At 42.6% G+C, this 18,011-nt stretch overlaps 1 protein-coding gene across 1 annotated transcript in view; it reads right to left on the reverse strand.

The window, feature by feature from the left end:
* The window catches only part of csmd3b (CUB and Sushi multiple domains 3b), a 2,394,280-nt gene that overhangs the window by 103,328 nt on the left and 2,272,941 nt on the right, over positions 1 to 18,011 (reverse strand). Inside the window, exons 59-61 of the mRNA XM_038809755.1 lie at positions 16,896 to 17,069; positions 10,622 to 10,807; positions 9,439 to 9,612 (exon numbers count right to left, since the gene is read on the reverse strand). Of these exons, the coding sequence (XP_038665683.1) occupies positions 9,439 to 9,612; positions 10,622 to 10,807; positions 16,896 to 17,069 (534 nt within the window). The remainder of the gene's footprint in view (positions 1 to 9,438; positions 9,613 to 10,621; positions 10,808 to 16,895; positions 17,070 to 18,011) is intronic.

Below are 18,011 nucleotides of genomic sequence, written 5' to 3' on the forward strand. Positions count from 1 at the left end.
ATGTGTCCCATGCCGTCGGGATTTCGGCCAGTCGGGGACGGAGCATCGCGGGGCGAGCCTCAGGCAATGACCTGAGGCTGCGGATACAGCATGCGGCGCACTCCTAGAGTACGTCGCTTTTCAGGGGGTGGAGTATCACGAAAGTGGTGCTGCCCCCGATTCTGTCGTCATCGTGGATTCTCCGCCCTGTCGCCGAACCCGATTTCAGTCCCTAATCCAGTCCCTAATCTTTTATAATATGTGAGACTCAGCTGCGTGCACAACTCAGTTTCTTGATGGAAACATTAGAATGCAAAACCTGGAAAGTGCAATGGAAGAAGATTCAGTAATAACTTTCAAAATAATATTGGATGAATACTTGAAGGGATAAATTTAAAAATTTGGATTTTTAAACTTGTTCCTGTGAGAATAGGATTTAAAAAAATATATTTGTGGGGAATATTGTGCTATTCCATAAACAAGGACGGATGTGTGTATGTGTAAGTTATGCAATTAACTGGGGAAAGATTAACAGAGACCATTTATCTGGAAGAGTTGAGGGAAAATTAGTGAAGGTGCTAGATGTATGCATCTGTGATCAGACTCCCCTGGTCAAGTGGTTTATATGTAAATAGGCTTGGTTTGGGAATGTGCATTAGGAGCTACTTAGGGACCTGTTTCTTTTTCAACTGTTAAATTTCAAATGGAGGTTAAAGGTTTTTACAGCTTGGAAGGATTTCATAAGTAAACAAGGGCAGGCTATTCAATTTTATTTGATTCCAAAAGTGGGGCAATAAGAAGAAATAACAAAGAAAATTACAGCACAGGAACAGGCCCTTCGGCCCTCCCTGCCTGCGCCGATCCAGATCCTTGATCTAAACCTGTTGCCTATTTTCAAGGTCTACTTCTCTCTGTTCCCCACCCATTTATATATCTGTCCAGATGCATCTTAAATGATGCTATCGTACCTGTCTCTACCACCTCCGCTGGCAAAGCATTCCAGGCACCCACCACCCTTTGCGTAAAAACCTTTCCAGGCACATCTCCCTTAAACTTTTCCCCTCTCACCTTGAAATCGTGACCCCTTGTAATTGACACCCCGACTCTTGGAAAAAGCTTGTTGCTATCAGCCCTGTCCATACCTCTCATAATTTTGTAGACCTCAATCAGGTCTCCCCTCAACCTCCGTCTTTCCAAAGAAAACAATCCTAATCTACTCAACCTTTCTCCATAGCTAGCACCCTCCATACCAGGCAACATCCTGGTGAACCTCCTCTGCAGCATCTCTAAAGCATCCACATCCTTCTGGTAATGTGGCGACCAGAATTACAACAGTATTCCAAATGTGGCCTAACCAAAGTCCGATACAACTGTAACATGACCTGCCGACTCTTGTACTCAATACCCCGTCCGATGAAGGCAAGCATGCTGTATGTCTTCTTGACCACTCTATCGACCTGCGTTGCCACCTTCAGGGTACAATGGACCTGAACTCCCAGATCTATCTGTACATCAATTTTCCCCAGGACTTTTGGAATAGGAAGAACATGAAACCTTTGGACAGAAAGAATGAGATATTATGATGGGAATTCTATCCATTTTAACTTTTAAAATACCCAAATTGTTACTGGACGTCTTGCTGCTGAGATCAGTATGTTTCCCCCTGGGATTTGGTTTATTGGCAATTAACATCTGCTGTGGTCATAAAATTGGATTCAATGTCTAGAATGATAACTTGTTTGTTAAACACTAATTCCAAAAAAGGTGCTTTAAACCAACATATGCCAATTGTAATTTTTATTTCTCTTTGCTACTATTGATTATGAAAGGACACTTTATTCAGGGCAAAACTTTATTCTGCAACATTTCCTTAGAGTTTCAAAATCAAATGGTATACTGATGACGTCTGGTTATGCTCCTGTAAAGCGCTTTGGGACTATAAAATACATGGAAAGATGCTGTAAGTTATTGTCTTCATATATTCTATGCTGAACTGCTGGAAGATACATGATAATGGCAAAAGATGCTTCTCCTTTCCATTTTCCTTCTCATGGAGAAACATTGAGCCTTTGTGCTGTTTTCCAGAGCAATGGTGCCACTGAAGTTAGAACTCAACTGAGACACAAAATCACATTCTCATATGTTGTGACACAGGAATGAATATAGGACTTTTTACATAGATAGATAGAATTTACATAGATAGAATTTACAGTGCAGAAGGAGGCCATTCGGCCCATCGAGTCTGCACCGGCTCTTGGAAAGAGCACCCTACCCAAGGTCAACACCTCCACCCTATCCCCATAACCCAGTAACCCCACCTAACACTAAAGGCAATTTTGGACACTAAGGGCAATGTATCATGGCCAATGCACCTAACCTGCACACCTTTGGACTTATACTGTTAAGTTTTGAAAATGTTGGGCAGCACGGTGGCCTAGTGGTTAGCACAACCGCCTCACGGCGCTGAGGTCCCAGGTTCGATCCCGGCTCTGGGTCACTGTCCGTGTGGAGTTTGCACGTTCTCCCCGTGTCTGCGTGGGTTTCGCCCCCACAACCCAAAAATGTGCAGAGTAGGTAGATTGGCCACGCTAAATTGCCCCTTAATTGGAAAAAATAATTGGCTAATCTAAATTTATAAAAAAAAAAAAAAAAAGTTTTGAAAATGTTCAGGGGCGGCACGGTGGCGCAGTGGTTAGCACTACTGCACACGGCGCTGAGGACCCCGGTTCGATCCCAGCCCCGGGTCACTATCGGTGTGGAGTTTGCACATTCTCTCCATGTCTGCGTGGGTTTCATCTCCACAACCCAAAGATGTGCAGGTTAGGTAGATTGGCCATGCTAAATTGCCCCTTAATTGGGAAGAAAATAATTGGGTACTCTAAATCTAGTAAAAATAAACTTTTGAAAAGTTCACAAAGCATATGTTTATCATTTGAGAAAAAAAATCCAGGAGAATTGATTGACATTTTTAAAATATTGTGAGTAATCACAAAAGAAAATGCAATCAAATTATTTGAGATACCATAAACAGATGACATTAATATAAAGCTACCAAGTAAAATTATATTAAAAGGGATTTTTAAAAAAATAATTGCAATCATGGAAATTTACTTTGCAAACTTTGACACACTCCTCCCTCTTCTGACCCCCCTCCTGCCATCAACCCCTCCTATCCCTTTCTTTCCTCTCCTTTCATTATTCCTCAATTCTCAACTCGTTCAGATTTACCTTCATCTCGTCACACTCCCCTTTACATGCTCTCAACTCTTCCCTTCTTTTGTTCTGTTTCGCCTCTCTTCCCTTTTCAAAGTTAAAATCCTGTTCTGTGGAGAGCTCAACGAAGAATCTAACCATTGTTCCTTGAAATTCCATGGCATAATCATCATTGAATTCCCTCACTATCAACATGCTAGGGCTAACCATTGACCAGAAACTTAAAGACTAGCCATATAAATACTGTGGTTACAACAGCGGTTCAGAGGATAGGAATCCTGTGGGGAGAAACTCACCTGGACTTCCCCAAGCAAGTCCACCATCTACAAGGCACAACTCAAGAGTGTGATGGCATCCCTTGCCTGGATGAATGCAACTATAGAAACATTTAAAATTATGAAGGGAATAGATAAGATAGATGCGGGCAGATTGTTTCCACTGGCGGGTGAAAGCAGAACTAGGGGACATAGCCTCAAAATAAGGGGAAGTAGATTTAGGACTGAGTTTAGGAGGAACTTCTTCACCCAAAGGGTTGTGTATCTATGGAATTCCTTGCCCAGTGAAGCAGTTGAGGCTCCTTCATTACATGTTTTTAAGGTAAAGATAGATAGTTTTTTGAAGAATAAAGGGATTCAGGGTTATGGTGTTCGGGCCGGAAAGTGGAGCTGAGTCCACAAAAGATCAGCCATGATCTCATTGAATGGCAGAGCAGGCTCGAGGGGCCAGATGGCCTACTCCTGCTCCTAGTTCTTATGTTCTTATAACTCCAACAGCACTCAAGAATCTTTACACCATCCAGGACAAAAAAGCCTGCTTGATTGACACCTCCATCAACAAACATTCACTTCCTCCACCACTGATGCACAGTGGCAGCAGTGTGTACCATCTACAAGATATACTGCAGCAACACATCAAGCCACCTTCAAAGCACCTTCCAAACCCTCAACAATGCCTATCTAGAAGGATAAGAGCAGCAGATACATGGGAACACCACCCCGTGGAGATTCCCCTCCAAGTCTCTCAACAGCCTGAATTGAAAATATATTGCCGTTCCTTCACTGTTACTGGGTAAAAAGCCTGTAACTCACTCCGTAACAGCACTGTGGGTGCACCGACACCACATAGACTGCAGATGTTCAAGAAGGCAGATCACCATCACCTTCTTCAGGGCAATTAAGAATGGATGATAAATTCTAGCCTATCCAGAAACATTCTTATGCCATGAATGGGTTTTGTGACATTGAATATACTTTCTGTTATGGAAGCCAGATTCTGATGCTGAGTAACTGATCACTGGGGTGGGAAACTGATGCTTGATAGAATTCTCACCAAGAGGAGAGGTGAGGTCTGACGTTTCACTGCTGCTCATGATGGGATTGGGGGTTGCAATGGGTAAGTTTTGATCCTGCTCATTGAATGGGAATTCGGATTTGGGTAGAGAGAATTGGAGAAAGAGAAGGAGAAAGGACAAAGAGGTAGAGAACAAAAAAGGATTGACAGGGAGAGTAAGGAAGGAATTTGGAAGAGTGAAGAAACATGGAGGAGAAAATGAGAAAAGGGATGGATGAAAAAAAGAGAAGTAAAATGAGAGGAGAGGAAATGGGAGGGATAGAAATGAGGTGAAGTGAAGAGGAAGAGGGGAGGGGAGTAGCATTTGGAGAGAGAAGTAGACAGAAAGGAAAGAGTAAAGGAAGGGTGGGAAAGACTGGAAAGAGAATCAGTGGGAAGTTGTGCGGGATAGAACACTCCTCATTAGGAGATTCAAGAAGTGCTCCAGACTTGGCAAAAGGGAATTTGAGGGGCACATTTCCTTGGCAATCCTGTTTGGTACTGCAATGAGCATTACAGAAAGTTGAAATGTTCCTCAGTAGAGATGGGGTAAGGTTCAATCGATTTATATCCTACTTTAATTAAATGAGAGTTTGCTGTTCAGTGAGCTGGACGAGAAATTGGAACATTGGCTGGAGTTGGTGGGGAATTCCAGTGCAGTTATTTAATTTTGAGCAACAATATAAATTACCTCAGTTCAGAAAATTGGGTACAATGCAGGGCTTGGCTTATGTTTTATTCCTGTGCTTCATCGGAGTGTGATTGTCTTACTGATTTTACTGACAATTGTGGAGGAGAGGGCGGATTTCAGTTATCCAAAGGACTCACGGTTGATCAGTTTGATATAATTTAATGAGTTTATTGCTGAGAAAGTGAATTCAAGCATGCCTAGATTTGTGAAGTGGTGGAAGGGCAAGCACAGCATCCTATTATCTAACATTAGGGAGAGTTGTATTTTTTCAAACTTACTAACCATTAGGAAGAAAAATTACCAAATTAGTTATTGGACTAGAATCTTTGACCAGCACTCTTCCTTTATATTTGCGTAACATGTCATAGTTACATCAAAGGTCTATTTTTTTAATGTAATTGTTAGCCAATAGCAAGGATAGTAACATATGCCCTCTGGTTTTGATGACTGAGGGGCGAAAGGAGAGCAGCTGGATAATATCGAAACAACTCTGGATAGGTGTTCTTTACACATGAAAAGCACGTGATCCAAAATAGTTTTTACCCTTAATTCTTAAAAGAGGAACAGTTATCGGTGGAGCTATAAACGACACTTCAATTTCCTAAGTTCAGAAAAGATTCCTTCAGATAAGAAAACAGAAAATGTAAACTTTATTATTCAATAAAAATTCAGTCCATCAAGACTGTGTGGGATAAATTATAATCTTAACATTTATTCCAGGGAATTCCTTTAAATAATTTTTTGAGATCAATTGGGTGATCATTTGGACAATTTTAACCTTTAAAATATAGCCCTTAGTCCAGAGATGCTGAAACTTTGGGCAGAATCTTCCGTGTCAGCTTCTGGACCTTGACATCAGGATTAATTGGGGTCAGAAGCCACTACTGTGTGGGAAAAAGTCACCCAGATAAATATTTCCATAAATTGGTGAATTATTGATCAGGGAGCAAACAAGCTCTTGAATCTGGAGGGTCAATAGTAACACATTGGTAGTGAGACAGCAGTAAGCTGCTTTTCTAGGTAGGACAGAGGAAGAGAGAGAGGTCAACCTTCGATGGAGGTGTTTCAGTTGTACAATTACCCAGGTCTTCGACCAGGTTTTAAACTGTATAACATTTCCTGGGTAATATCCAGTTATATACCTCGGGCGGGATTCTCCGATCTCTGACGCCGAAATCGCGTTTGACGATCGGCCGGAGAATCCACGTGGGCACCGAAATCGGGGACTGCGCCACTTTTGCAATGCTCCGCCCCCTCCAAAATGACCTACTCCAGGTGTACGCCGCACACCGTATGGTCAGCCTCCGGACATTACCTGAGGCCCGCCCCCCGATACTCCGCACCCGATGGGCCAAGTTCCCGACGGTACCGGTCACATGTAGCATTTATTTTCGGGAACTAAGTCCAGCGCCGCCATAATCAGGCGGGACCTGATCGGCGGGCGGGGGGGGGCTTTTGCGAAGACTGGGAGTACTGGTGGGGGGTGGTCCGAAGACAGCGAGCGTGGCCAAAGGGGAACACTATTTGGCAGGCGGGGTCCATTGCTGCCACGGACCCGGCAATTCTCCGGCCGTATTCACAGCTAGAGCCTGGTGATCTACGCTGCGTGGCTGCTAGCCACCCACTAGACGGTTGATCGGTGGCCGTTTAGCGCCATTTTTTAAGTCGTAAAACGCCACCGTCAGCACTTAGTCTCCGAATCAGAGAATCCAGCCCCTTGACTTTGTTCGAAGTCTCTGACCCTCGCTCAGAGTCAAAGTAAGCCAGGGAGGGTCCAGGGATTCAAAGGAGTCGCCCATCAGAAGTTTAAACATCCGAGGCAATTCCCATATAGATTCACATTTCAGGAATTCCACAGGATCCTAATATACATCTTCAGTTGTAATCCCGGTCTCTGATGATGAGCAGACCAGATGATTTGGGTTATTCGACTGATTTCTCCGCATCACGATGCTGGAAATGCGAATCGCGATCGGGTGGAGAATTGGACGTCTGGCCAAAATCGAGATCCACACCTGACATCAATTCAGGTGCCTTACTCTGGTTCCCACCTGCCGGCAAAAAACAAGTTTGTGCCCAACACTGGCGGGGGCATGCAAAATTGCCATTTGCATGCATTTAAATGCGGGTTAGACACAGTGCTCCCGTGATGTTCCGCTTCACTAAGGTGGAGGTCTTGCGGACGTGAATTACTAAAGTATTTACAAATGGGGACTGTGCATCTTGGTTGTGGAGGAGGAGCAGGGGGCTAAAAAAATTTCTGAAAACTGTCAGGCTTGCTGGGGGTGGCTGCCCGGGCCAGGTGCAGTAGCGGATAGTGACTTGGTGCCAACTCCATGACTAGGTGTATCCCCCTTGGAATCAGGGTGGTCTGGTTCAGACTGCCATTGCTGCAGTCTGTCTTTTAAACCCGTTTGGTACTACTTACAAGCTCCTGGCTGCTCATACTGCTGAGTGCTGCCTGTGTCCTGTAAATACTCAGAGAGGATCTGGTTATCAAGGAGCCCACACAGGCCTCCCCTCTGGACACCCCCATACTGTGTCATCAAAGACCAAGCTCAATCAGGTGCACAGCAGATGCTGCACACCTTTGAAGTGCTACCTCACTGCAGAGGAAGCAGTAGATCAGAAGATCTCACCCAAACGAATAGACACCGGCACCGTGGCCTTTCGAACCTGCCCTGGTTTTTTGCCCCTTTCAGGGCAGAGGACACAACAATGATCCCCACCCCACAGAATCACTAGCTGTCTCCTCCTGCTGAGGCTGGCAGTGCTGAGTGCCTCTGCCACGACCACCCAGGCACTGTTCAGGAGGTCAGGATTGAGTTCGTGGCCCACCCTGTGAGACACTCTCTTCCCCTCATTAGCATGGATCCACCTCGGACTCACAGCCTTGGGGGGCAGGACTCCTCTGAGTCATCTTTGTGGCTGCAGTGAGTGGATGGGAAATGGAATGCTTAAAAACAGCTCCAGCTGCCAGGCCCTTTGGCGCTAACTCTGGCCCCAGCAGCTGGAACACTCGCTGAGCTGAGAATTACTCTGATTCCATGCGAGCAGAGTGCTGGCTCATTTGCATGCTTGCTTACCGAATAGCGTCCCCAATGCGCATTGCATGCTATTTAGTCCAAACGGCAAAACGGTCTCCCAATCAGTGAATCCTGCTCCATTAGCACAGTGGGCTAAACAGCTGGCTTGTAATGCAGAACAAGGCCAGCAGCGTGGGTTGAATTCCCATACCAGCCTCCTCGCAAAGACGCTCGGAATGTGGTGACTACGGGCTTTTCACAGTAGCTTCATTGAAGCCTAGTTGTGACAATAAGCGATTATTATTATTATTATTATTTTTCAAGAAATTACTTGGAATAGATTGTTTTGAAGTTTGGAAAATTGTGACTGAAAATTGTGACACAACCAGCACCAAAGAGATCGGGGTGCCATCTTAAAAGGGTGTCCTGATTTGCACTGCAGCCTAATAACAACCAGCCCCATCATGGAAGTATTGGGGGCTCGCTCTCACACCTAAATTGTGTGACGCCATTCCGCTCCCAACATTGGCATTAATTCCCCCCACCAACACTACACAAGTATAGCTGGCACTCCGCCCACACCACACATCAAAGCCAACCCACAAAGGGGCTCACACTAGGAGTCATCCATAGCACTGCCCCTGACCTTGCAAACCTGTACTAATGGCACTGCTTGGGCATGTCCCTTTACCCCACCCCTTTGGGGGGCTATACTCACCTCTGTGCCCTCGGAGGAATCCTCTGGACTGCCTCACATCTGGAAAACTGTATGAATACCTAGTAAGGGGAGAATTATGTGGTGGTGAGGGGGACTAATAACATTTAAATCTATGCAAAACTGTTGAAACGAGATTCACGCAGCGAATCTCGTGAGATTTTCCGCTTGCACCACCAATCCTGTGGATGAAAAGTACAGGCTCAACATCTCCTCCAATGAATTCAACAGCATCATTTCCCAGCAGATCAACTTATGTGAAATATTTTTGTACAGTATTGTAATCTGTAGGTTCTCTGTCTGTAACAGCAATCCATTCACCTGACATAATAACACCCTCTAAATGCAACAAAATGAACGGCACCAATAAAAAGCATGACTTGCCTTCTGTATAGAGTAAAATGAAGTTGCAACTATTCAAGGCTGATTGAAGTTCAATGTTGGCTAGTATCTGGGATTATCGACAACACCTAAATTAATCATACCTGAACAGTGAGGCATGGAGTCACTCCAGTGTCCATTCATCTGGCAGGTACGCATTGATGGGCCAATAAGCAGCCTTTTGCCCACACAGGAATAGTGAATAGTTGCCCCAAATGTGTATTTATCACCAGACAAAATTGTATTTGGAGGAATGCCAGGATGGCCGCAATCAACCACTATTAGAAAGAGATAACAAATAAAGACATGTTTGCCTTGTTACAATTCAAAAACAAAGCCTGGAGCCATAAGACAATTTACTTGCTGAAATAGACAAGGGGCGGGATTCTCCGACACCCTGCCGGGTCGGAGAATCGCCCGGGGCCGGCGTCAATCCCGCCCCCGCCGTGTCCCGTATTCTCCGCCACCCGGGCCCCCCGCGGCGATTCTCCGGCCCGCGATGGGCCGAAGTCCCGCCACTACAAGCCTCTCTCGCCAGCATGGATTAAACCACCTACCGTACCGGCGGGATTGGCGGCGCGGGCGGGCGCCTTGGGGGGGGCGGGGCGATCTGACCCAGGGGGTACCCCCACGGTTGCCTGGCCCGCGATCAGGGCTCACCGATCGGCTGGCGGGCTTGTGCCGTGGGGGCACTCTTTTTCTTCCGCCTTTGCCATGGTCTTCACCATGGCGGAGGTGGAAGAGACCCCCTTCCCTGCGTGGGATGAAGTCAGCAGCAGCTGACGCTCCGGCGCATGCGCAGACTTACGCCAGTTGGCGAAGTCCTTTCGGCCTCAGGTGGCATGCCGCCAAAGGCCGTTCATGCCTGCCGGCGGAGCGGGAACCACTCCGGCGGAGACTTACGCACCTTTGGGCGGCCCAACGCCGGAGTGGTTCACGCCACTCCAACACGCCGGGACCCCCTGCCCTGCCGGGTAGGGGAGAATCCCGGCCAAGGTTTCAGTATAGAAATTATTGCTTTGATATTATCTGATGAACACTTAACACAGTTGCAGTATTATTCCTTTGTCAGCTCACTTAAATAAATAATTCAGTTTACTATTCCCATTAAAACAGTATGTTATATGAATGCACTAAATTTTTAAATGTTACCAACAGTTACACTTCGATTTTTACAATCTAAACAAAAGTAAAGGAACTGTTAGAGTGATTTACCACACAAAGTTTTGTTATTTACTCAATTTTACCACATTAAATAAGATACACATACAAATAAAATATACATACATGTACACTCAGGCAGTGGTTTATCCCAGTATCCATTAGACTGACATGTAAGAACAGAAGATCCAAACAAAAAATATCCAGGGTTGCAGTCATAAAATACCAGTGAGCCAAACGTGAAGTTTCCATATTCGATCTTACTTTCCCGGATGGAATTTGCAGGAATTCCAGGATCAGAGCAGTTTACCACTAAGCAATGAAACCAAACAAGTTTAAAATTAAGCAAGTTAAACATGGTTTTCAGTCCTTCAGAAGCTGCTTACTTGTGATTTTACTTTCAGAACTGCATGAAGAAAATGTGTACCATCCACTAACGTTTCCCAATGAATGAGAAGGTAAGATTGGGTTCAAGGTTTCACTACTGTAGATATTGACTCAAATTGAAATGAAACCAATTTTTTCCAATATTATAACACCTTATATACCGAGGGACAACTGTCAATTGACTTCTGATCAGGCCACCAATTGGGGCAGGGAAACGCCGGTCTACTTAAATATCTCTGCTCATTTCAGTGGAGGCTGGCATTGAGAAAATCCAGTTTACTTTGTTCCAGAAACAACATTCTACCTGCCTGACTCGAATGGAGCCTGGTCAACAGTGATTTTTCACCAAGGTTGGACTGGCCCAGCTTGCAGTTATTCATCATGCTGCTGTTAGTCCACACTGGAACCGTGCGAAAACAGCAACCTGATCAAGAAACCCAATTGCGATCCTACCAAGCCTGCATGCTCAGTGCATTCCTCTGCAGTAGTGAAACCTAGGGTGGGATTCTCTGGGCGCTCCCGCCCCAAGGCCAGAAATTCCCACCTGAGGTCAACAGACTTTTAATCACTCAATGAAATAGTCCACCTGTGACGATTCCCACGGCGAATGAAACCGTAGGATTTACCCCGTAGACAACATATGTTAGAGAGGAGAAATCGCTGAATAGTTTCACTTTCATTGTCTCAGACATATTGTTGACGTCGCTTGGGAAGTCAAGGTCACAAACGTAAGAGGTCCTGTATCATTCTAATTCCATCAGCATACACTGATTCTTGAGCCAATGATATTTATAATGGCTTAAACATATTAATTTGGATGGATGACAGTGTATACCCAAAGATCATTTGTAAAGTGAACTGGTCACTGCGCCATGACCTGCTGGACTTCCACTCCTGCTAAGACACTTGCAAGCATGATCTGAAGTTGCCAGACAACAACATAGAACTGGGAAACAGTTGCTGACAGCTATGATGTCTGGCGGCTGACTATTTGGTGCAGCACTCCCATGTCAGAGTGGGGTTTCTGAACCAAATCACTGATATTTAATACAGCTTTAACCAGTACTATTGTTTCATGAGACAGAAGGTTTCTGAAGAGGACTGCCCCAATTATTTAAGCAAGTTTGAAGTTCCGATCTCACCAAAATAAATGGAGGCACTCTGAAATGGAGGTGACTTCTCTGAAGGAAAAAAAAAACCCAGTAAAACGAGGCAATAAGAACATTGGTCTCAGCCTGTCTTATACACTTCAAAATGGAACACTCGTAAAACAGAGAAATAAGAATATTGGTCCGAACTGATTTTTCCTTCTTTTGGGGGGGGGGGGGGGGGGGGGGGGGGGGGGGGGGGGTGGCATTGCCAGAGGAAGGAGAATCTGAAAAGGCGGTGACACCAATGGCAAATATTTACATAATAGTTCTAAAATGATTTTTTTTTCCCCCAGTGAGGACCATCTTTAAAATAAAGCATCTCTGCATACCTCACTTCACTTTAAACAAATATCAAATAAAGATGAAACCAATGAAGGCAAAATTAGAATAAATCCCATTGCTGAAGTACATGGAAGCGCCCATTAAAAGAGTAATAATTGATATCATTACAGGCACACTGTAATGAACACATTACAGATTTGACAACTTTGGTCGAATTGCTAATCTACGACTTCCATGGTACTCTGTACATGGTGACAGAGTTATTCAACTATTTGTATATTTAGTACAATCTTAGCAAACGTAACTCTGAAAGAACTGCATGCCTCTTAGCAACTGGCTCCTTTTGATGACCAACTTATCTATATTTTCACCTGTTAGCATTAAAACCACACTTTGCTGTGTTATTTACTTCATTCAATTAGATAATTTGAAATATTTTTAATGACAAATATATGATCAGGAACAGTTTGCAATATACTTTCTGCATGCTTATTTTATATAGGTGATAACTTTTTTTTTGTATTGTATTAATTTATTTGGACAACATTGTTTTGATGTATTTCCTGTATGCCCCATTTATTCACCATTGTAAGCTCACATTTTCAAACCAGTGACAGGAGCAGTGAATTATTTATAAGCAGTTCAGTTGTATTATAAATTTGTGCTTTCTTTGGAATTGTAAAAAAAGGTCAGATTTCAGAGAATGTATTAATTCTTCCTGTGCTAATGTTGAGCTGCTTCATGTTATATAATAGAGGCATGCTCCGCTGTTCAGCCTCTTGCTTAGCCCAACTGTTGTGCCTTTCAGACATCAGAAAGGAAAAAAGTAAACATGACTGCCAACTCTTAAATAAATATGTTAAATTGTAAGGATATCTTTTTCAAATGTGTGGGGGCGGAATGACCTCTTCAATGCCAGCAGGGGCAAAGATTGCTCACTAGGAGTATGTAGGTGGAATTCAGGAAGCGCCTCCCACATTTATTGTCCATCTTTACTAACGGGCACGGAGAGTGGGAGTTGGGGTGGTTGGGGGGCGGTGATATTGTGGAGCAGAGCTACCTGAATTTCCATTAATTGTGCCCAACACACAAAAATATTTGCCAGATACTCTTAAAATTTTGATTGCATTTGACATACAATAAATAGCTCCCTGACAGCTATCATAACTTAGCTTCTCAGACCTGTTAATTATATAGTCAGCATCATACTGTGGTTTATTTTAATTAAAATGTTTGTACTTGGGGTTGGATTTTCGTCTCTATTGGAGGCAGGAATGTGGTCGAGAAATCTGAAATCTTAACATTTTTGACAGCAAAAAAACAAATTTCTTCTCCCTTCCTGACCTCACGCAATTTTTGTGTGCCCTTTTCACAGGTCAGGAAAGCTTTGAGTTGCGATCCCAAATGCACCTTTTCGGAGGTCAGGGTAACCATTGCGAGCCTCATGAGAAATTTGAATTTCTTCTTCCCTACTATTTTCCTGTGCGAGTGCAGGTTTTAGAAACCTTTAAAAAAAGTGTCTCGTTGTCAAGTTCATGACCACTGGGAAAGTCTACTGAGGTTTTGGAAATTTCCTGACATGTGTCTTAAAAACTTCCAAGTTGTCCATTATATACTGTGCTGTAATATGTTTTTAACTGCAGTGATTCGTCAAAAAGTTAAGTTTACCAATACATTGGCCAGCATTAAGTGTTGAGATGCATTAGGGTACTTCCCATTTGGAAATTGCTTTTATGTATTCAAAACTGAAGAAAATTCTGCTTGCATTCTCCAGTGTAATAATATGACATGCTCTAATGCCAAGAGTCATTTTAATTTGAAAACCAATCGTTAGAATAAAGAAAAACACCTGGCCCTGACCTGATTGGTTGACAGACTTGGATAAAATGGCTATTTTGTTTACAGTTTCAACAGATGCCAATGTTTAGATTCACCAGAGATTAATTGGACAGCTGAATCCATTATGAATGGTTGGCTGAGTTTCAAGAGCTAATGCACCATTTATTTCAGCAAAGGATTGTGTACATTTTGACTGACAGCTTTAGGAGGTTACTAAATAATTATCTGTCCTTGACTCGGTAAATGAAGAAATGTTTTGTTTTACAGCGGACTGACAACTTGAAATGGATTGCATATTTAATGGCTTTTATGAATCAGAGGGTATTTTTTCAGTACGAAATGCGTTTGAATGAAAGTTCTACTAAATGGTTAGCCATTTATATTTCAATGTTCATTTCAAAGACATCCTGAGATTCGCTCAGAGTGAAGTGGCTATGGAGGAGAAATGGGGGAAATAAAGGGAGTATGGGGGCACGAGCGTGTGGAAGGGAGCATGGCAGTATAAGGGAGCATTGAAGGAACATGGGGTTGGTGGGATGGGAGGGATGACTGGTTAGGTTCAGTGAGCAGAGCATAAGAACAATATTGGTGGCTGGGCTGCTCTCCCTGAGAATTGAGGGAGTCTTTTAAACAGACCAACTCAGCATCCACACTCCACCTGCACCCTTCTCGCACTGCACTGCAGCTCAATCCTTCCAACACCATATCTGTGAGAGACAACAATTTAACGGGAATGGGTTTTGGAGTTGGGCTCATGTTTTGCAAGCTGCAAAAAGGCCTGATTTAGATTTTTCTCCTTCTTGAAGTGCATGATTCATTTAACTCTAAGCGCTTTAAAAGACTTACTTTTCCAATTAATTTGTTCGATAAAGCGGAGAACAGGTGAACCGCAACATAAAAATGCCAAATTAGCTTCGAAAGAAATAAAAAGATTACTGGATATATTTTAACTAAAATATTCAATACAATTTAACGTTTTTGCTTTTTGTCTTTAAAATCAATACATGGAAACATCATAAAAAAGAGACTGCACATCATTTGACCAATTGAAACACCACAACAGAGCAGAATTTCCTCGAGGGTTCCTTATGTTCTGGATATACCTTTAGTACAAAATTGGTGGAAAACCGGGTGAAACATCCATTTATGTCATTTTTAGAGCTCCCACCACTCTCCTGTTGAGTTATGGCAAATAATCAGGAAAAGTTACTCTGGAAAATGTAAGGTGATTATTTCATAATGCAATACATTCATCAGAATAGCACATGATTTTCAATTTAAATGAGTGACAAAAGTAGCCCACTGAGGGAGAAGACAACATAGATCCTCACTTCTTTGTAAATATTAGCAGTGCCCACTCCAGACGTGTAGGTAAAATACATTGCATGCTGAACTGGAATATCAGAAATAAATAAGAAACCAATGTCAGGAAAACAAAGATAGTTTTAAGGCACTTATAAGAAATCATTTTAAATAGGTTTAATTTAATGTTTTCCTGTCTGGAAGGGTAAAACCTATAGGTAGATTAATGTGTGTATGTGTAGGAGTTGGTTAAGTCCTAAATGTGCCTCTACTGTGCTTAGAGAGGGCTAATTAAAGTCATAAGTGAGAGAAACTTTGAAGTTTTAATTTAGCTAATTTGATTGCAGTTGAAGATATGTAGTGAGTGAAGGCAGACCTCATAGCTCTGCTCGGATTCATTGGTTTAGAAGATAAGAGAGGGAACATTTCTCTTAGCTTTTCTGGAAGAAAAGCAATACCATAGAGTAATGGTTCAGAAAACACGTGCAGAGATCTGAAGAGCAGCTAGTTAAGGAAAGTAAAGAATGAAGAGGGGTGGCAAAGAAGTCTGGAGTTATGTGAAGAGAGATCAAGGTATTGTTCAGAACACTTCAAGGAAAAGTAACTAAAGTGTTCGGAGTTAAAGAGACAAATGCAGTAACCAGATTTAAAGAGGGACAACAGCCTTTCGAAGATAAAATAAGCATCTGCTGCCATTTTAATATAATCTGGGAATCAAGAGTTTAACCAATTGAGAGAAGTTTGCACAGCAGTCAAGACGAAGAAATCCTAAAAGGGTTGGTGTGAAACCCTGGACTGTATTCGCTGTTAAAAGTAAAGCGGAAGCAAAGTGTCATTTGGAAAACTTGATCTAGATTTCAGATGCAAACTGCCAAGAGAAAGCATTATAATTATGACAGAAGATTAGATTTTAAAGCATGTTCTTGGGGGTGGAGTTTTGAAACTCTCACGTGACAATCATCTACGGGGATTCTGAGCAGTCATTCACAAACATTCGCTTGGGGTTCAGAGTGGAGAATGTATTTTCCGACAGTCAACTTGTGTGCTTAAAGGGGACTTTGAATGAATGAGACCATTGTAGATTAAAATGTACTTTGTTATGTGTTATACCCAAAAACCTTTGTGTAATTGTTAAGATAAGGGGGAGTAAAGGAGAATTGTATTATAATACCATTTTTTAATGTTTTTTCTTGTTAAAATGAATTAGCAATCTTGTGATTCTGTTCTTCCATGTTTTATAAAAAACGTAAAAGTTACAGTCTTTTGAACAAGGGTTCCATTCTGGGAACTTGCTGCCCAGTTATAACACCAACTTGCACCGTAATACTTCATACCACAATCAAGTCTATTTCGATACCATCTTTACATTAGGTATGATTGGTTTCTTTTTGCATTGCAAGTTATAACAATATAAGGCATTAACTAAATTGTGCACATACCTCTACATGTTGGTATGGACTGGCTCCATTGTCTGTTCGCCTGACACTGGGTCCTGGCTGACCCATCCATTATGTATCCAGATTTGCAAGAAAATGTCACCACATCATTGAGATTGAAACCACTTCCAGAGGCTCTCCCGTAAACTGGATTTCCAGGATGACCACAGCTGATTGCTAGGAAAAAGATATGACCAACAATCTGAAATCCTTGAAATCCCATGAATCTTAGAAATGCTAACATACGCGTGCAGACAAATCCATGAATGGTGCTTTTAAAGTAATTATCACTGTTGTTTATAACCCAGCTACCTAAAACTTTGGCATAAACACCATAATGGAGCAGACAGACTTCAGCCCAAGCAGATAATCAAGGTAACACTGGACTGAGTTGTAAACCATTTGGCTGTTTAGAGATAACTTGTTTATGGCTATTCCTACGTTCTGTTTCTTTTCAAATCTTTCACAGAATTAATGTTCTCAAAACTGATAAAAGGCATACTTTAACACCTAAAAAAAACTGTGTGCAAAAGGGACCAGAGGAAAGCGGGGTGAAAAGGGGTAAAATCGGTCAAGGATGAGCTAGAGCAGCGTACAGAATCCTATCAGAACCACATGTTGCTTACATCTTTATTTTTTCCAAATCTATTATTTAGTTTTCTCAAGCAAGATTTGAACAGATGCAGAAATATCCACGTATCAGAAACTCCTTTACTCTACTGGACAGCTATTTGGACCCTCCATCTATCCAATTCTTAGTTATGTTATGGGCCAGGGTTTAGAGAACCCCAAAGTGTATCAGGGAGTTCACCTGACCCAGAACTTTTAATAGATTGTGGTATGGAGAGCACACGGCCCACTCTACAGGTGTGGTACAGTAGAAATGGAAAAGTACTTTTTAAAGCAAAGCAATGTTTATTCAATGAACTCAAGTTAACCTTTTTAAAACATACAGTGAACATCTTAGCAACCATTAATTCAAATACAACCCCCAAAGATTACAACACTAAGTAATCCTTTAAGCTTTCCTTTTAACATCCATATGACTTAAAAACAAAACCTTTAACAGAAGCACATCAGGTTAAAGTCACTACTGAAATCATTTATAATTCTGAATTT

Source organism: Scyliorhinus canicula, chromosome 10 (assembly GCF_902713615.1).
Source record: "Scyliorhinus canicula chromosome 10, sScyCan1.1, whole genome shotgun sequence".
Lineage (NCBI taxonomy): Eukaryota > Metazoa > Chordata > Chondrichthyes > Carcharhiniformes > Scyliorhinidae > Scyliorhinus > Scyliorhinus canicula.